The 21,376-nt window shown below is 36.9% G+C and overlaps 1 protein-coding gene across 1 annotated transcript in view; it reads right to left on the reverse strand.

Annotated features, from left to right (window-relative positions):
• NECAB1 (N-terminal EF-hand calcium binding protein 1) overlaps positions 1 to 21,376 on the reverse strand; it is a 204,036-nt gene that overhangs the window by 105,609 nt on the left and 77,051 nt on the right. Inside the window, exons 4-5 of the mRNA XM_044245339.1 lie at positions 19,297 to 19,322; positions 3,854 to 3,951 (exon numbers count right to left, since the gene is read on the reverse strand). Of these exons, the coding sequence (XP_044101274.1) occupies positions 3,854 to 3,951; positions 19,297 to 19,322 (124 nt within the window). The remainder of the gene's footprint in view (positions 1 to 3,853; positions 3,952 to 19,296; positions 19,323 to 21,376) is intronic.

Here is a 21,376-nt window from a genome sequence, read left to right on the forward strand (position 1 = left end):
GACCTATGGTGTTTATTCTGAAAAATAAGCAAAGCAGAATCATCCAGGTAAGCCCTGAGGACCTAGACAAAGGCTTTGGGTTAAGGGAACAGGAGGAGGAGGGGGGATAACGGTGACAGACGGGATCTGTCCTGACTCACCTCCTGGGGTGTCAGTTAAGCAGCTGTAATCCATTTTATCCATTCTCTGACACAGCAGACAGATGTACTGCCTGAATGGCTTGCATTTCACTTTTCATAAAAGCCTAGAACAGTCAGCCCTCCCTACTGAGACAGGACTTTTCATCTGGGTAAAAATACAGAGAGATTCTCAAAAAGAAATGCTGGATCTCTCACTCAGAAGGGTTCATTGTGCTAGACAGTATGGAGATGTCAGTTCAACAGTGGCTTGAAAAAACTGTCAAACTCCTGCATTTCACTGTCTTTGAGCTATCACACAAAGAACCTTTCCCAATTATATTTTGACCATTAAAAAAAATCTTTTTGTCCTTGATTAAGCATATGGTTATATAGATCAAATGCATTTTTAAGGGTTATTGTTAAGAAACAGGTTTTGTGGGTGGTGCCTGGGTGGCTCAGTTGGTTAAGTGTCTGCCTTTGGCTCAGGTCATGATCTCAGAGTCCCTGCATCAAGCCTCACGCCAGGCTCTCCAGTGTGGGGACACTGATTCTCTCTCTGCCCCTTCCCCCTTTCATGTTCTCTAATAAATAATATCTTAAAAAAATACATTTTGTAACAAAAACCAAAATAACAGGTTGATCTTGATTTAACAAAGCCTTGCTGTATTAATTCACAGAACAGGAGTTTAGCATAATTTGTTAAAAAAAAAAAAGGATTAGATACTTGCTTTTCCTTCCCATTAAAGGAGATCTGAATACTTCTTAGATGGAACTTAGGAGCAATTTTTCTTTCAGGAGTAAATTACTTAACTTTTAGAGCTGTATGAATATCCATTTAAGTCAATTGATTTAACCAATCAATAAATGTTTGAGTACATTTTGTCAGGCCCTGTGTGAAGCTCTTAGTATTCCAAAAAGATACTGCCCTTCTCCCTCCTTACAGACAAGGAAAACAAAATACATAGTTACTCATTCTGATCACTGCCTGCAAGGAACAGGAGATCCTCAGAGATGACCTCTTTCAGATAAGGTGGTCAGAGAAGACCTCACTGAGGACATGGTATTAAAGGCGAGACCTAAAGAAGAAGGAGAGAAGCCAGCCACACCAAGAAGAGGTTTGGAAGAATTACCATTTCTGGAGGGGTCCCAAGGAATAAAATCTTACGTACTTTCCAAATACACCTTAATAGATCAAGAGAAAATGTATTTCAGATTCCATTCTTCAATCTCTCTGGAACTTGTTATTTGGATATAGGACAACTTACGCTGATGCTCCCATTGGCTTATGCTTTCTCTTTTGCTATACTTTTTTGGAGACTTTCTAAACTTTATTTTCCAGAATTCTGTTAAGTCTTTAGCTCTGCTCTCTTGTTTTAATTTTAAAGAGCTCTTCAGTGTTCCATTTGTCGCCCTGTTTTTCATGGAAACAGTATCTTCTCTTGTCCTCTGAGGAGGCTGAGGAGACTGAGTGGGAGTTTTCATCTTCATGTAGAGTCCCCTGTGTTACTTTGTGCACTCCTTCCTCCCTCCCCCCTTTTTGGTTGTCTTGGTCTCTGTCTTTCCTGTAATAAGTCTGGTGACACTAACGGAGCATCTTTAAGGATGGGCTGTGGATAAGATTTTAAGATTCAAGGGGAGAAGAGGGAGATCAGACTGAGCTCTACGTACCATGAGAGAGACTCTCAAGTGATTGGTAAGATTTCTCAGAGACAACATCTCCCTGTCTGCCATCTGGATGCCAACCCTCTGAGTAGTCAACACTCTGGGAGTTAAATTCAGGATGGGGTACATGGGGGGAGCTGGAGTCTTTTCATTTGGTTTGTAAACTTTTACTTAATCTCTCAGCTGTGGTGACACACCACCCCAGGGCAGAGACCCTCTCCTTTAACCCTTTCAGGGAACAAGCTTTCTAGCTGGCTGGATCAAGAGGCAACTCCTCAGCTGGGTGGAGAAGGGCAGGGAATCACGGATTTCCAACAGGTCCCCCTGTTTTAGCTCAACAATTCCCACCCTTTTCCAGTGGCAACTAGTGCCACAAGTTCCTTTCTAAGAACCAAGATGGAGTGTTCTGCTTTTCCACTACAAGTCAAGCCATCAAACATGTCACGTCTGCTGCCAGGGACCACTTGTTCACTGGCTTTCCAGTTCCCAACTTCTGTTACTTTCCTGTTAAAAAGATCTTATTTTAGTTTTCTTTGGGGGGCTTCAGGAGCAAGCAGAGTTCAGTGATGTACACATAAGTCTGCTGTCTTTATCTGGAAATTCCATGTAAGCTTTAAAAAAATGTGTATTTCTTGTTACATATCTCATATGCTAAAAAGTCTTTTTTTGATAGACAATTCTCATCTCTCTTGAGCCCTCCATAGTAGTCAATGCGATCAACCACTCTGTGCTTCATGGAATACTCTTCCCAACTCTTGGACATCATAATCTCCCGCATTCCCTCTCTTCTTTCTACCCACTCCTTCTCAGACTCTCATGCTGGCTCATTCTCTTCCACCCACCAACAAAAGTTGAAGTTCCTTAAAGCTCAGTGTTAGGTCCTGTCCGTTTTCTACTATATATTCTCTCTCCAGTTGATGTCATTCAAGTTCTTTAAGTATTAACAATCCACAAACATTTGTCCAATCTAGACTTCACCTCTCAGATTCAGATCCATATATCTAATGATTTACTTCAATTTCCTTAGATGTTCCAAAAGCAGTTTACATTCAACATGTCTAAAACTTACAATCTTACCTCCTCAAGCCTGGTTTTCTTTCAGCATTCTCTTCAGATAATGCTATTACCCAGGCATATAAACTAAAAAACAAGATTCATCCTAGACATGTCCTCCCATCCACCATATTCATTCCTTTTCCAAGTTTTACTGATAGGATCTCAACTAATGTACAGTTAAGTTCCTTTTTTCCATATCATCTAAACAATACCTTTAAACTACCAAAATCTCTCCCCTGGGTTAGTGAACTAGCTTCCTCACTCATCTTCCCGATCCTATTCCCCATATTCCCCACCCACCCTAGTAATCTCAAGCTAATTTTTTATATGATCTTTTCAAAAGACTGCATGAATTTCCATATCTTTGCTGAAAATGTGGCTGACTTTTTTGCCTCTAGGATACCGTTCTAAATCCTCAGGTTCACCAACAAAATCCTGACAAGTACACCTCCTCGCTACCACACATTTCATCTCACATCATGCCATTCCTCAGTGTTCTAGACTTTAATAATAAATAAAAAAATAAAAAATAAAAATAAAAAAATAACAAATAATAAAGACTATATTTACTTGAATGCCCGGTGCTTACCCCATTCCCCTTCCAACACAGAGCCTTTGTACATGCTGTTCCATGTGTCTATTTTACCTTTCCCTAATTATGATTTCATCTGCAATTGCTCAGGGGTCATCTCCTCCAACCCAAATCAGATGCCTCATCTTGTGCTTCCCTTTGTTGTACTATATTGCAATTGCTTATTTACACACCTGTCTCCCGACCACAGTTAAGAGCTGTTTGAACAGCTCTTTGTATCCTCAGCAAAAAGCACAGATTCTGGCACCCAGTATTTTATAATTGTATTATGCATGACTACAATAGCTCATTTAATCAAGAAAGTAAGTTATCAGTGATAAACACCAATGTAAACTTTTATGGTACATTAGGAAATAGGCAGGATTTCCAAGAAAATTTTTTCAAAGACGATATTTACAGAAAATAAACACCAACATTTCCTTACTTTTTTTGTTTTGCCCATTGCCTTCAGGATGGAAAGATTTAGGTCTTCAAGTGCTGCTAGTACATTCTCATATTCACCCAAGTGCTGGGAAAAATATTCTGAAAGTAAAAATATTGAAAAAAATCATGTTTGCATTAGGTATCATAAAATAACAACAAAACCAACTGATGATCTACTCCATTAATGTGTGAAACAAATAAAGGGTTGTAACTGGAAACTGGCAAGTTTTCATAAGAGACTAGTGTGTCAATATAGCCATTTCATTAAAATTAAAAAAAAACTGAATGGTTACATTATCCTTGAAGAAATGCTCTTACAAAAATAAGGGAAAAAATGAATCTGGATCTACAGACAAGACTGTCACAATAAAAAAATTTTCTCAACAGCATGTTATTAAAGCACCCATTACAATAATAGCTTAAGCAAAAAATTAAACTACATTTTATTGTTTCTCCTGGGAGACATTTAAACAAGGTAAACTCTCTCATGGTTAAGAATTAACAATGCTACAAAACACAAGGATGGGCAGAGCAAAACAGATGTTAACCATATTTTTCAATTGATAAGGATAAATAATACATTGGATGTTACAATTAGGAGTATGTGATACAGACTCTTCCCAAACAAGTTGAAGTATAGGAGAGATAAATGCAAAACTCATATTTACTTATAGAAACCTATATATTTCTGAAATGAGAGATCTGGTCTAGGAAGTCATATATTGAAAAGACCTAGAACTTTCAGTCACTAGAAAATCATTAGCTCTCACCACTCCAGTGAACTCATTTTTGGATGAGCAGTAGTTTATTATTGCCTCTGTTTAACATGCATAATTATTTGTGGAATCAAGTTGAATGAGAAGAAAAATCAACATAAAGCTATTTGAGATCACTGGGATAAATGTCAGCATTTTTTATGGAAACTTTAATACTCAAGATGGAATTATTTATTTGTTGACATTGACACTAATAACAAATGGGAAGTACCACTGAGTGATTTATTAGTAAATGTGCAGAAATCATCTAAGAAAAAATAAACACAGGTGAGCAATAAATCAAGTCTAGATTATCATTGTCAAATTATAATTTTTGTACACATGCATTAAAAATGCATGTCATATTTTTGACAAAAGCAAATGTATTCCTGACTATGCATTACTTAAAAAAATGTATGGTGCAGATCATCTCACATAAAGCTTCTTTCAGGAAGGGATTAATTGGAAAATAAATAAGAAAGCAGATATGTCTTAAATACCTGCTTGAGAGTAATGTTTTAATTCTTGGCTCTGATACTGATTTTCTGTGAGTGCTGACCAACATATCTAACCTTGTCACCATTATTTGCAACAAAATTATTTATGAACTAGCAAGCAGTTAATGTGGCTACAGAATATTAACTTTGACAAAAATAATTAGCAGAATAGAATCCACACTAAGTTGAAACAAGCAAAATGTATAAAGAAAAATGGAAAAAAGTAAAATTGTTAGCATATTTTTAATACACACAAAAACTCAAGAAAGACTGTAATAGGGATTTCAAATGCAAGAAGGCAGAATATATTAAGTAAAAAATAAAATTTAGTGCTTAAAAATAAGGGTTAAAAAAACATGAAGGAACACCACCTTTTAAAATATTTTCATAAACAAGGTTATCTGACTTAATCAATGAAGTTCCCCTGGAGAGACTATAAATTGCCTTTCCACTGTGAAATCAAGTTTATGAAGGGGTACATGCTGATAAAGAACATGGGAAGACAATGAGGTTTCTGAGCTGACACCTATCTAGACTTCCTTCCTTCATTTATTCAGCTACTCATTCATCTCAGTTATCAAAGCAGTTAGGAGGGAAAAAATTACCCCCCCCCCAAGCAATATACTAGAACACAAAGAAAATAACTCTCAGAACAGAGAGAACTACAACACCCAAATTCTGGATGGGAGATTAAGGATAAGGGTTATTTTGAGGTGGTATAGGTCAGTGCCACTCAAATTGTTTTATAATTTACCAATGGGGATGTGCCCCAGGGCAAGTAGGGCTCCAATGAACTCAAAGAAGGAAATTAGATGAAGGAGCCAGAGACACTTAATATACATATTAGGAGAGATTCCTACCCTCCACTTCATGATGGTGAAGGTTCATTTGGTCATTCCAGGACTTAAGAACAAATGAATAAAGTTACAATTTCACAAATTTGAAGAAAGGGCAGTGGAACACACATTTATTTAGTGCTTTCTGTGTGCCAGATGGGTTGTAATAAGAGCTTGGAATACAAAGAAGACAGAATATTTAAGGGATACTATAACCAGATAGGGGAAATAAATACTGCAACAACTGTTATACATATGGTCATTATTCCAGAAAATGGTTCAAAAAATCAGGTACAAAATATAACCAAAGTACAGGGAAAAGCAGGGGACATCCCTGTATTACCTTGTTCTAATGGCCAGGGGGGATAACATTTGTGGGCCCCATAGGGTCATGGAGAAAGAGTTCTTAACTAGGTAGCCCCCTATCCCCATGGCATAGCACAGAGATGGCAGACTGAAATACACCTCTAGTCTTTCTGAGAAAAAGTCCCACTAGCTTACCTTCATAGCTATGGTATGGTATGAGTTTATAATTAAACACACATCTAGGGGCCAACAACAATCCTCTCCAGAGAATGCGAATGTCGACATCACTACCTATGTGCTCCCTCTTAGCCCTACCCCAGGTCATAGGTGTCTTTAAAGAAAAGAGCTTATGGACACATTTGGCACCCAGACTTTTGGGGCTTTTGCCAAGAGAGCACATCCTTGATAGCTCTGATGGCCATCAGGGCTTGTGTTCATGAGTTCAATAGAATCATAGCAAAGAAAGAAACAGTTCTTAAGTGGTTATCACCCAGTGATCTGTGCAGAGGGAGCAACAGAGATCACCATCACCTGCCTTCCCCTGAAAGGTTAAAAGCTGTTACTTAAGGGTCTGATGCTGTAGACTAACTGTTGGTGTTGACTGAGATCCTCCTCTTTAGGACACTGACCAGCCTTGGCACACCCTCATTTACTGGGAACTACTAGAATGAAGTAGGCTACTTGAACAAGATTTGAGAGAAACCAATAGCTATGGCAGGGTTGAAAGATAAGGTACACCTCCTATCGGAGAACACTCCTTCGAGACTGGAAGAGGTGTGGGGTTTTTTGTTTTTGTTTTGTTTTGTTTTGTTTTGAATCTAAAGCACAGAAACCAACTTAAAGAGTCAAGAAAAATAAAGAAACACAGGAATATGTTCCAAATGAAAGAATAAAGTAAATACTTCAGAAAAAAAGACTGTAATAAAGATTAATGATATACATAATGAAGAGTTCAAAAGAGTGGTTATAAAAATGACAGCCAAACTTGGAAGAACAAAAGAATAAAGTTACAATTTCACAAAGATACAAAATACCAAATAGAAGTAACAGAATTGAAGAATGCAATAACTAAAGTGAAGAGTACAATAAAGGGCTTCAAAAGCAGACTAGATGAATCAGAAGAAAGGATCAGCAAATTTGAAGAAAGGGCAGTGGAAATTTTCCAATCAGAGTAGCAAAAAGAAAAAGAAAAGAAAAAGAGTCAGCATAGCTTAGGAGACTTATAGGAAATCATCAAGTGGACCAATATTTATATTATAGGGGTCCCAGAAGGAGAAGAAAGAGAGAAAGGGGAAGAACTCTTGTTTGGAAAAATAATGACTGAAAACTTTTCCAACCTAGGGAAAGGAAACAGACATACAGATCCAGGAAACCCATTAAGTTCCCATTAAGGTGTAGGCACAGTTACACTCACCAAGACACATTATAATTAAACTGTTTAAAGTTAAAGGTAAGGAGAGAATCTTAAAAGAAGCAAGAGAAAAACCAACTTTTTAGGTACAAAGGAACCCTTATAAGACTATAAGCAGATTTTTAGCAGAAACTTTGGAGAAGAGAGTGGCATGATATATAAAGGGAAAAGTATAGTAAAATTCAGAATAATCTCATGATGGAAAGATGGAGGTTAATCACTTACAAAGCTAATATGACAGCTAAAATACGAAAGAGTTCAAATAATAATAACTACAGTAACTTGTTACCAGATACACAAGATAAAAATATGTAAATTGTGGCATCTAAAACATGAAAGGTTTCATGGTGGTAAGGGAATAAAATTGTAGTGCTTCAGAATGGATTCAAATTTAAGTTGTTATCAAGTTAAAACAGACATTTATAAATTGTTTCATGTGAACCTCATGGTAACCACAAAGCAAAAACCTATAGTAGACACACACACACACACACACACACACACACACACAGAAAAAACTGAAATACACTACTACAGAAAAACATCAAATCACAAAGGAAAAAAGAGAAAAAGAAAGGAGAGCAGAGGAACTACAAAACAATCAGGAAGCAATCAACAATATATAAATAAGCACATATGTACCAATGTTTACTTTAAATATAAATGGGCTAAATTCTCCAATCAAAAGACAGAATGCATGGATGGATTTTATATATGCAGCCAACAAGAGACTTACTTGAGATATAAGAACATAGACTGAAAGTGAAGGGATAAGAAAAGATATTCCATGCAAGCAGAAACCAAAAGAAAGCTAGAGTAGCTATACTTATATCAGATAAAATAAACTTTAAAACAAAGATTATAAGACAAAGAAAGTTATTATGTAATGATAAAGGATCAACCCACCAAAAGAAATTTACATTTGTAAACATGTATGTACATAACATAGGAGCACATAAATATATAAGGCATATATTAACAGATCTAAGAGAGAAATAGAATGTAATACAATAATAGTAAGGGACTTTAATATGCCACTTATTGGTCAATTGATGAATAAATTATTCAGACAGAAAAATAATAAAGAAACAATGGTCTTAAATGACATATTAGACCAAATGGACTATGTATACACACATACATATGTATGTACATACATATACACACACTCAAACAAATCATTCCATCCAAAAGCAACAAAATACAAATTCTTCTCAAATACACAAAGAACATTTCTCAGGATAAAGAATATGCTGGGTCAAAAAACAAATTTTTTTTTAAAGGTTTTATTTATTTGACACACACATAGAGAGAAAGAGCACTAGCAGGGGGAGCAGCAGAGGGAAAGGGAGAAACAGTTACATAATAAACATTACATTAAAAAAATTACATAATAATTCCCTGCACTGAGCAGGGAGCCTGACACGGGGCTTGATCCCAGGACCCTGGGATCATGACCTGAGCAGAAGGCAGTTGTTTAACCAAGTGAGCAACCCAGGCACCCCCACAAAACAAGTCTTAATAAATTTAAGAAGACTGAAATCATACCAAGCATCTTATCTGTCCACAAGGATATAAATTAGAAATCACTTACAAGATGAAAATGAAAATTCACAAATATGTAGAGATTAAACTACATGCTTCTGAACAACCATGAATCAAATAAGAAACCAAAAGAGGATGCCAAAAACAACTTGAGGCAAAGAAAGTGAAAATACAACATGCCAAAACTTATGGGATGTAGAAAAAAAAGCTCTAAAAGGCAAGTTCATACAGCTAACTACCTACCTATACCAAAAAATAAGAAAGATCTCAAAAAACCAACCTCTGTACCTCAAGAAACTAGAAAAAGAACAAATGACACCCAAAGTTAGTAAAATGAACAAATTAACAAAGATCAGAGCAGAAATAAATGAAATAGAGACCTAAAAGTCAATAAATCAATCAAAGTAAGAGTTCTTTTTTTTTGGAAAGATAAACAAAATTGACAAACATTTAGCTAGATTCACCAAGAAAAACAAAAAGAGGACTAAATATCAGAATTGAAAGAGACATTATAACTGATACAATAGAAATACAAAGGCTCATAAGAGACTACTATGAACAACTATATACTGAAACAAGATGGACTTGGATAAATTCCTAGAAAAGAAATATATAACCTACAAAGACTGACTCATGACAAAAAAGAAAATCTGAATAGAACAATTACTAGTAAGAAAATTGATTAAGTAATCAAAAGTCCCCCAAACAGAAGTCCAGGACCAAATGGCTTCACTGGTGAATTCTACCAAACATTTAAATAACAATACAAATCCTTCTCAAATTCTTCAAAAGAAAAAAAAAAAAAAAGTAAGAAAAGGACTATTTCAAAACTCACTTTATAAGGCCATATCATCCTCCTACCAAACCCAGACAAGGTCACTACAAGAAAACCACAAGTCAGCATCCCTGATGAACAGAGATGCAAAAATCCCCAACAAAATATTAGCTAACTGAAATCAACAATACATTAAAAGGATCATACACCATCAAGTAGACTTTTTCCAGAGATGGAAGGATGGTTCAACACCAATAAAAATCAACAAAGTATTTGACAAAACTCCATGCCCATTCATGATAAAAACTCAAAATATGTATAGGTGAAACATATCTCAACATTAATAAAGGACAAATATGACAAGCTCACAGCTAACATCGTATCAGTGCTAAAATGTGAAAACTTTTACTCTAAGAGCAGAAAGAAGACAAAACCACTTTTATTCAACATAGTATTGGAAGTCCTAGCCAAAGCAATTAGGCATGATAAAGAAAAGTCATCCAAAGCAGAAAGGAAGGGTAACTGTAACTATTTAACAGGAGATATATATATATATATATATAATTTTTATATTAAAACTCTAAAGACTCTACCAAAAAACTGTTAGAATAAGCAAATTCAGTTAAGTTACATGATACAAAAATATGTAAAATTCAGATGTATTTCTGTACACTAATACTGAACTACTAGAAAATAAAAAAATCCCAGTTTTAAATGCATTTAAAGAATATCTAAGAATAAATTTAACCAAAGAAATAAAAAATCTGCACACAACCTAAAAAAACTGTAATATATTTATGAAAGAAATTGAAGACAAGTAATGGAAAATTAGTCTGTATGCAGAGATTGGAAGAATATTGTTAAAAAGTCCGTATCATACAAAACAATTTACAGATTCACTTCAAAATTTACCAAAATTCCAATGCATTTTTCAGAAATAGAAAAAAAAATCTTAAAATTTGTATAGAAACACAAAAGATCTTAAATAGTAACAGCAATTTTGAGAAAAAACAAAGCTGAAGGGCATCATGCTTCTCAACTTAAAGCTGTATTATAAGCTATGGTAATCAAAAACAGTATGTTACTGGTATAAAAGGACACACAGATCAATAGAACAAAATAGCCCAGAAATAAACCCATGCATATATGGCTAACTAATTTATGACAAAGAAGCCAAGGTATACAATGAGTAAAAGGGCAGTCTTTTTAATAAATGGTACTAGGAAACCTGGACAGCTGTATACAAACCTGGACAGCTATCTTTCATCATACACAAAAATCAACTTAAACTGGATTAAAGATTTAGATTTAAGACCTGAAACCATGTAACTCCTAGAAGAAAACATAGTTGGTAAGTTCCTTGACATCAGTCTTTACAATGATTTTTTTGGATCTGCCACCAAAAACAAAGGCAACGAAAACAAACACATGGGATTACATCAAAGCACAAAGCTTCTGCAAAGCAAAGGAAACAAAATGAAAATGCAACTTGTTGGGACTGAATCTGCAAATCATACATCTGGTTAAGGGTTAATATCCAAAATATATAAAGAACTCATACAGCACAATAGCAAAAACCAACAAAAAACCAAAATGGGCAGAGGACTAGAACAGACATTTTCCCAAAGAAGACATACACATGGCAAAAAGGTACATGAAAAGGTGTTCAACATAGCTAATCATTAGAGAAATACAAATCAAAAGCACAATGAGATATCAACTGTTGGAACGTGGATTATCAGAAGGACAGTAGGTAAATGTTGGTGAAAATGTGGAGAAAAGCGAACACTTGTGTAATGTTGGTGGGAATGTATATTGACACAGTCACTATAGAAAGTAGTGTGAAGTTTCCCCCAAAATTAAAAATAGAACTATTGTATGATTCAGCAATTCCACTTCAGGGTATTTATCCAAAGGAATCAAAAACACTAACTCAGAAAAACCCTCATGTTCTTCCATGTTCAGAGCACCATTATTTATAATAGCCAAATATGGAAGCAAGTACGTGTCCATCAATGGGTAACTAGATGAAGAAAATGTAGTTATATATACACAATGGAATATTATTTAGTCATGAAAAGATAGAAATCTTGTCATATGCAACAACATGGATAGATCTTGAGGGCATTTTGCTTAGTGATATAAGTCAGAGAAATACAAATACTGTATCATCTCACTTGTTTATGGATTTAAAAAAAATAAACTTTTAGATACAGAAAACGGATTACCGGGTGGGTGAAACAAATGAAGGCAATCAAAAGGTACAAATTTCCAGCTATAAAATAAGTCATGGGGATGTAAAGTGCAACACAGTGACTATAGTTAATAATACTGTATTAATTATTTGAAAGTTGCTAAGAGAATAGATCTTAAAGTTCTTGTTATAAAATAAACTGCGTAGTGATGGATGTTAACTAGACTTACTGTAATGATCATTTCATAATATAAACAAATATCAAATCATTGCTATATGCCTGAAATTAATGTTATGTTGATTAATCTCAAACCACACACTGCAGTACCCTACTGTGAAATAAAGATATTTTCAGATTAATATCCCCCCCCGGACCCCCCCCCCCAAAAAAAATAGGGTGAAAGAATGCTGAAGTCCACCTGCAGGGAATCAGAGACAGATTCACTGAGCAGGCATGACAAGGCCTGGACTAACAGATGAGCCGGACTTAATCTGCTGGATAACTAGAGGAAGGATAAACAAAGGCATGGAAGCAGGGAATCTCTTGTCATATTTGCAGGAACACATGTAGGTCAGCCTTGCTGAGACACAAAGGACAAGAATGAAAGATATTTGAGAAGAAAAGCAACGAGGAAGCAGGATGCCAAAAATCACTGATGAGAGAGGAAGCTGGATACGTTGCATGTATTCCCTGCTAGTGCTTTAAATTTATCCTGAAGTCTAGGTCAGTTTCTGACCAAGTGCATCAGAATCTTCTGGAGAACTCTTGGGCCTCAATGCTCAAGCTGTGGTCCAGACCAGCAGCATCAGTATGCCCTGGGAACTTGTTAGAATGTGGCATCTTGGTATGTCTGGGTTGCTCAACTTGTTATGCATCTGACTCTTCATTTCAGCTCAGGTTGTGATCTCAGGGTCATGGGATAAAATCTGGCTTTGCCTCAGGCTCTGCACTCAGCCGGGAGTCTGCCTGGGATTCTCTCTGTCTCTCTTGCTTTCTGCCCCTCCTCCTCTCCCCCTATGGACTTTCTCTCTAAAATAAATAAATCCTTAAAAAAAAAAATGGAATGTAGCGTTTGAAGCCCACTTAGAACTACTGAATCAGAATCCTCATGTTAATATGCCCGCAGAGGATCTGTAGGCTCATGTAAGTTTGAAAAGCACTGCCCTAGAGTATTTGTTAGAAAGGAATAGTGAGAAAGTGTCATAACTGAATCAGTTTGGTCCTCAAATCATAGCATTAGAGAGAAAGAAAGATCCAGAATATATACTGGTTCATTAAAACTCTGGTTTGTTGATAGCATGACCACTGAGAGATACTCAAGCCATGGGCCAGATGGGAGATCCTGTAAAATTCCAGACAGGAGGTAGGGATTTATGTCAGGGCAGGGATGGATGTGGAGGTGACTGGAATAGGAAGTTGTGAGAGCAGCAGAATCACGTGTCCAGGGACTGGATATGAGGGCAGAAATGGTGCCCGCCTTTATAGACTCTGGGCATGGAGGGGAGCTCCAGCCTGGGGGTCCTCTGTGTGCCGGCCTGAGGGAGCACTAGTGCTTGATAATGCAGAACAGCAGCTCCAAAGAAGCAGAAATTAATGATGAAGTGACCCAAACGTGGGAACTGTCCATCACTCTCAAACAACGACTGTCCCATGTGGGGTACATTCAGGCCTGCATCTGAAGTGGGTTCCAGCTGTTCAGGTCACACTGAGGCCATTCAGGCAGCCTCTATCCTTCAGCCCTCTGTACTCTCGCTCTATTCTCTTATCTAACAGCCTATTTGTAAGTCCAGGGTCTGAGGCTGACCAGAAGAGCCAGCACAGCTCTGGCCTTCCAGAGAAAGGGCCCAGGACCTCTGAACACACCTCATTCTCAAGATGTACTCTTCATCTGAGGCCTGGGCTCAGAGCTTCACTCCCCATGTGCCCCAATGGGTCAGGAGTGAAGATGGAGACATCTATCCTTTCAACTCCATATCTACAGAGTAGAGTTAAAGTGCTGAATATATGTTCTGTCAGGACAGTCCCCAAATAACCCATTATATGTGGAATTCCTTTTACATCTTTTGCTTGTAGGAACTTTTTCCTAAAGACTATAATATGATTTGCTATAGTATCAAAAGACAAAATTAAAAGAGCTGCATAGTTCTGTCTGGGGATTAAAAATAAATAAATAAACAGAATCCCAAACTCCCATCCCCCAAGAACTAGAATGATTTCCTGGAGGAATCTACTTTTATTGAAACCTGCGTGTGAGTTCCATAGGCAAGAGCAAACAGAATTGTACAGCACGTATGGAAATGTGTGGCAATGAAGTCTCATCCGTTTAAGTGAAGAATCTTTGAAAGGTAAGAGTTTGAACATTGTTTTATAAGAGAATAGAGCACCATTTATAAGCAGACATATTCGACAAGCTGACTGTCAGAAAGCAAAGTATTTCATGGAAATTCAATGCAACAACTTCACTAATAATATGCTCACCAAAGGTTCCTTTCTCCCTTCCTTGCTCTACCTAACTGGTGGCGTTGCCATCACCAAGTTTTGTGTTATTTTCTTAGTCTGCATCTTAATCCTCCAGGTGATCGTGTTTTCAGGTGAGGCCTAAGAATTTCAAGTCAGAACCAGAGCCCCATACCCTCCACCAAGGTCACACTGGGAACTGAGCTCACAAAGCAGTCTCATGAGTTCAGAATCCTATAGCATGTACCTTGCTATAGCTTCCCAAGCAGTGTACTAGATCAGGAGGAATATACGGAAATGAAAGAGAATGGAGAGGTGGGGAGTGTCATGCAAAATGTTTTACAGCTCTTTTTTAGTGATTTTTTTTTTTTTTTTAAGTAGGGTCCACAGCCAGCATGGAGCCCAATGCAGAGTTAGAGCTCACAACTCTGAGATTAAGACTCAGATGTTTAATGGACTGGGCCCTCTTTTTTGGTCATTTTATAAATGTGCCAGGAAGCTACAGCTCTAATAGTATGGAAGAGGAATAGTGACTTCTGATTTTCCAGCATTTGACCTGTCTGCCATGGATACCTCTCAGCAATGCCCAGGGGACACTGAGGTCATTCGGGCAGCCTCTATCAGGATCAGGAAAGTAATAATTTTACTCCTGATAGATTTTAGATCACAGCTGAAGATGGAATGAACAGAAAACCAAAGACTCAAAGCTAGAGTTCAAACCCAAATACCTAGTTGTAATTGAGTTATGTACTGACTGGTAAGATATGGCCGACAGCTACTATTTGGGCAGGGCTCCCCAATTATGGGAAGAGTGAAGCACGTGCAATGGCTCAGCACTGCTGGTGGGTGTGCAGCCTGACGAGTCTTTGGCCAAGTCATGACACCTCTAGGCATCTACCATATAGAACTACTCATACAAGAGTACAAAGATAATACAAATGAGGATGTTTACTTCAGTGCTCTTTGTCCAAGGGAAATGTTGGAAAAAAACCCTGAAAATCCACAAAAGAGGATGTGACTAAAAAACTGAAGGTGAATGCAGCACATGTGCAACCTTTGTAATAAAATGAACAGTGTGCAGTTACACTGATCATATAGCATGACCTTACTGTTGGAAAAATTATCTATCAAGACATATATATCAATGTCCACTTATGAATAAAAATATCTGGAAGGCGATGCTCCAAGCAGCAGAGATTAGGGAAAAAGCAGGGAGGGGAAAAAGGAGACGGACATTCCATCTTAAATGCCCATGTAATTCTGTATTATTAAATCTTAAAAACTAAGTATTATTTTCATAACTAAAACAAACCAATACTTTATAGTTTTTCATTTCTAGGTCTATCATTTAGTAAATGAACAAATTAAGTAAAAGCAACAGAATGAAACTTTTAGATACCTGGACCTTTTAACTGCTTCTTTGAAAAAGCACATGAAATCTGCTTTCCATTCTGATCTAAGTGCCATCCCTCCCATGCACAAGGGGGAATTTGTGCCGGGTGTGAGTCGACAGATTTTACTCACTTGCACTGAAGCATTTGGTTTTGATTAGACTCCAACTTAAATATTTACTTTGTATTTACAAAATAACAAGACACGAAACTATACTCTGGAAATTAAAATGCATGTTCTTGAACAGAGAGGGGGAGGATTATAACACATGATTAGGAGTACAATCACTGGGTTTAAAAATACAGAGAAATTTGGTTGCATTAAAACCCCATATACTAGGGGTTGCCTGGATCAGTCGGTTAAGCATCTGACTTTTGATTTCGGTCCAGGTCATGATCTCAGAGTCTTGAAACCAAGCCCCACATCAGGCTTTGGCTGGGAGTGGAGGCTGCTGGGGATTCTCTCTCTGTTGCTGTCCCTCTGCCCCACCCCAGCCCCCAAACTTGCGTGCATGCTCTCTCTTAAAAAAGAAAAAACAAAACCCATATCCTACTCTCCTAATTATGGGGAAAATCACTGTCAAAGCTTTTTCCAGTAAATGCACAGTAGGTTCCTAATCTAGTTCTGTTATTGTAGAAGGCAAATTGAACATTTTTTTTTGCAGAGGATTCGGTAAAGATACAGGATCATACTGAGAAAGGATAATGTAATATGCACATCTTAATGACAATACATAAACAGCATAGCAAACTTAGTGGCAAAAAGAAGAGTCACTAAATGTTTTATGCTAAAATCCCTTGTTCTCATAAGACATGTCTACGTAGGCAAGTTTGAGTAGAAAACAAAAAGAATGATCTGGATGATTTGAGGAAATCATTACCTTGGCCTGCCCTATCTAGACACTTGAGGCAAATGGATCTCCTAATCTCACAAAATTATCAAGATAATCTTCTCAGTTCTCCACTTCATCTCCCCACTTCCCTGAGAGGGACCATCTACACGTGAATGACAATGGATCACAACTTGTCCTTTACGGTGATTGATATTCTATAGAGAGACTGGTGGCCATGGTTCCCATGGGCCCTTTGGTCCACTTAACACAGTTTAATACCCGTGTGTGGATGGGTCATGGTTGGATTATATGTAAACCACGTCAGGATTTTCCCTGTTTTTCTTTACTAGTGTTTCATAGTTAACAAAATCATGAACTGCTTTGGTATCAGATACCTTGCTTCTGCATAAACAACTTTTCAGTTGGATTCTTCCAACTGAAGAGAGACACTATGGAGAGAGAGAGAGAGAGAGAGAGAGACACTATGAAGGAATAGAAAACTGTTTTAAGACCACTGGAAAATTGGAAAGCTTGTGCTGATTATCATCTGTGTTGTTCAGAGTTATTTTCTTGAAACCTTGTCTTCTCATATTGTAAAAAGGTTGATATCCAGGATCTATAATGAACTCCTCAAACTCAACACACACTAAACAGACAATCATATCAAAAAATGGGCAGAAGATATGGACAGACACTTCTCCAATAAAGACATACAAATGGCTATCAGACACATGAAAAAATGTTCATCATCACTAGCCATCAGGGAGATTCAAATTAAAACTACATTGAGATATCACCTTACACAGTTAGAATGGCCAAAATTAGCAAGACAGGAAACAACATGTGTTGGAGAGGATGTGGAGAAAGGGGAACCCTCTTACACTGTTGGTGGGAATGCAAGTTGGTGCAGCCTCTTTGGAGAACAGTGTGGAGATTCCTCAAGAAATTAAAAATAGAACTTCCCTATGACCTTGCCATTGCACTCCTGGGTATTTACCCCAAAGATACAGATGTAGTGAAAAGAAGGGCCATCTGTACACCAATGTTTATAGCAGCAATGGCCATGGTCGCCAAACTGTGGAAAGAACCAAGATGCCCTTCAACGGATGAATGGATAAGGAAGATGTGGTCCATATACACTATGGAGTATTATGTCTCCATCAGAAAGGATGAATACCCAACTTTTGTAGCAACATGGACAGGACTGGAAGAGATTATGCTGAGTGAAATAAGTCAAGCAGAGAGAGTCAATTATCATATGGTTTCACTTATTTGTGGAGCATAACAAAAAGCATGGAGGACATGGGGAGTTAGAGAGAAGAAGGTTGGGGTAAATTGGAAGAGGAGGTGAATCATGAGAGACTATGGACTCTGAAAAACAATCTGAGGGGTTTGAAGTGGCGGGGGGGGTGGGAGGTTAGGGTACCAGGTGGTGGGTATTATAGAGGGCACAGATTGCATGGAGCACTGGGTGTGGTGAAAAAATAATGAATACTGTTTTTGTGAAAATAAATAAATTGGAAATTGGGTATTATACTGAGAAAATAATGATACTGTTATGCTGAAAATAAATAAATGAAAAAAAATGGGCTTTGTGATGATTTTGCAAACTTAAAATTTGTAAGAATTTTAAGATGTTCAGGAAGCTCTCATGACTTCAATTATGAGTTTCAGAGAATCTTATCTGTAAAATTATTTTTATAAAATCTAGACAATAAAATTCAACTTGGACAAGGTGTTATCTTATATAATTACCTTAAACCACAAAACTTAAAACCTCCCAGTGTTTAGAGAAAAATAGCTCTTTCACACTGAATAGTCTCACAATGCTTCATAATTTTCTCATAAAAAATAAATCTCAGAAACATTGGTCTTTTCCACATTCCTAACCTTTGACTTTTGTTTTCAATCATGAGGATGAAGAAAATAAATGAAGACGCTCTAAGTCAGGAATCTGTAGAAGTTCCTCTCTCCAGCAAAACTTGTTTTGCAAGTAAAATTTAACATTCCAGAACTGTTTACGGAGATACGGAACAAAGTTGTTTTTATATGTCAATGGGGTCAATTTTTTAAAAACAGTAGTAAAGAGTCAATATAATTGAAGAGAATAGTGAAGTTGTATTAAACACCGATGTAAAAATATATTCAAACTAGTGGAGAATTTCCTATTGTTAAACTAATTGTACCAAGTGCAATTTGTACCAAGTTCTTCTCCATGAACAAATTAATGAGCCCCAACTCTTTCTCCAGTGAAATACACGCTTGAGTAAAACTCACAGATGAAGATAAATCCCTTGAGATCTCAATTATCTTTTACTATATTCTAAATCTAGGACATTAATTTCAGGATATGTAGAAACTTAAATAAGATGGTATTCTTTTTCATCCTAAAGCAAGTAGTGAGTTTGATTGCCCACTCTCCCCACAAAATACCACAACTTACCACATAGTTCTTCTGTGTCAAGATTGCTGAAAAGAAAAGAAAGAAAATTGTTACTTTGTAATATTTAAGTTAATATTTAATATACTTAAATACAGTCATTCCCCCCAATCTATATAGCTATATTAATAGATGATATGTAGCTATGGTATTTCTCTTATAAATTCTACATTGCTTAAATAATCATTAAGAATGATTACATCAGGGAACCCGGGTGGCTCAGTGGGTTAAAGCCTTTGCCTTCAGCTCAGGTCATGATCCCAGGGTCCTGGGTCACTGGGCTCTCTGCTCAATGGGAAGGCTGCTTCTTCCTCCTTCTCTGCCTGCCTCTCTGCCTACTTGTGATCTCTGTCTGTCAAATAAATAAATAAAATATTTTAAAAAACAAACAATGATTACATCAGATTCTAACTTTGAGCAAATAATTTCTGGGGTTTGTGTCTCCCCCAGTATCATGCTGGGGAATACTGCCTAATTGTGAAGAACAGAGACTCTGGAGCCAGAATGCCTGAGTTCAAATCTTGACTCTACCATTTACCACCCATGTGACCATGACTTCTTTACATCCTAGGGCTCAGTTCCTTAACAGCAAGAGGGGATAGTAGGTTCTGTTTCATAGGAATGCAATAGGATATAAATGGGTTAATACATTTAAAGCAGTTAAAAGAGTAACTGGCAAAAAATAAGCACTTAATACATGTTAGCTATCTGGATTCCTGACTGGTTAGAACTGCTAGAACTTCCATATCTAAACTCAACCTATGTGGTAAGTTTGACTCCATGCCGTTTGGAATGATTTCTGACACATGACAAAGAGTCACATGTCTTTTTGCATTATATTTACATATAAATTATATTTCCATGTAAACAATAGTTACCTCTTAGTCTTATGAAGATAAATATATAAATATAACATAGCAGATGAAATATTAGCAGATATAATTCATTCCTATTAGAATAATGTCTTGACCATGGCAGGCATGGTATAGGAATTCAAGAATGGTTCAAAATTGACAATAAATCAATCTAAGATACATTGTAACTTAGAGGAGAAAATTCCTACTTAACACCAGATGGGAATTTAATAAAATTCAAATATTCACTCCTAATTATAAAAAGCTTAAATGAAATTGGAATAAAAGTCTCTGAAAGATGATAAAGACTTACTAAAGTCAACTGCAAACATCAATTAACTGAAAATCTCAGACTTTAACTCAGCTGCCACTGGTGAAAGCCCAGTGTAAATGAAGGCCATAATCCAGTCCTCCTCTATGTGGCAGGCAGGGCTGCTGGGCTGGAGGGTTACTCGTGGGATCATTCCAAACCCTGGGTCTTTTAACCAGTTCCATCCCTAGTTGTACTAATTTTAAATTAAGGATTTTATCCTCAGACACTGAATATTTGATCTTGTATAAAGGATATCTCCTCTCTTAAGCAGGTCTTTTTGTAAAGTAGCATTTGCCACCAGGCAGAAAACGTAAAGCCTTCTGCAGCAGTTTCAGTGTGGGTTTCTGTTCATTCATTCATTCATTTTTCCCCACAGGCATTCATCATTATGTGCCGGGCACTGTTCTAACCACCACAGATCAATGAGGTTGCAACAGATACTGAGAGGAGTATGTCCGATCACTCGTCTCTAGCATCTGGATTTAGAGGTAGACTTCTACAGTAAATAATTAGAATGTGATAAAATAGTTACTCTGGGGAAGTGGCTCATTGCAAGATTACCAGGGGCTATAGAGGATGAAATTTTGAGGCTAAATCTCAAGGGTTGAGTAGGAGTAGAAAAGGCAGGAAAAGGAAGAACATTCCAGTTAGAAGAAACACTATTTGCAATAAAAATTATGAACACGAGTAGTTCCTTCTGGTGGAACATAGATCATCAATGAAGAAATGGAACAAAACAATGAAAAGCCTCATGTGATCATCTAAAAAGTTTCTATGTTCTCTTGTCAACTTGGAGTCACAGAGAATTTTAAAAGCTAATGACATCATCTGATTTATACTTTAGGAAGGTCACTAATAGATGGGTTGAAGTTAGACCAAAAGAGGATGAAAAGAGGCTTAGAAAGCAGTTTGGGCA

Source organism: Neovison vison, chromosome 4, assembly GCF_020171115.1.
Source record: "Neovison vison isolate M4711 chromosome 4, ASM_NN_V1, whole genome shotgun sequence".
Lineage (NCBI taxonomy): Eukaryota > Metazoa > Chordata > Mammalia > Carnivora > Mustelidae > Neogale > Neogale vison.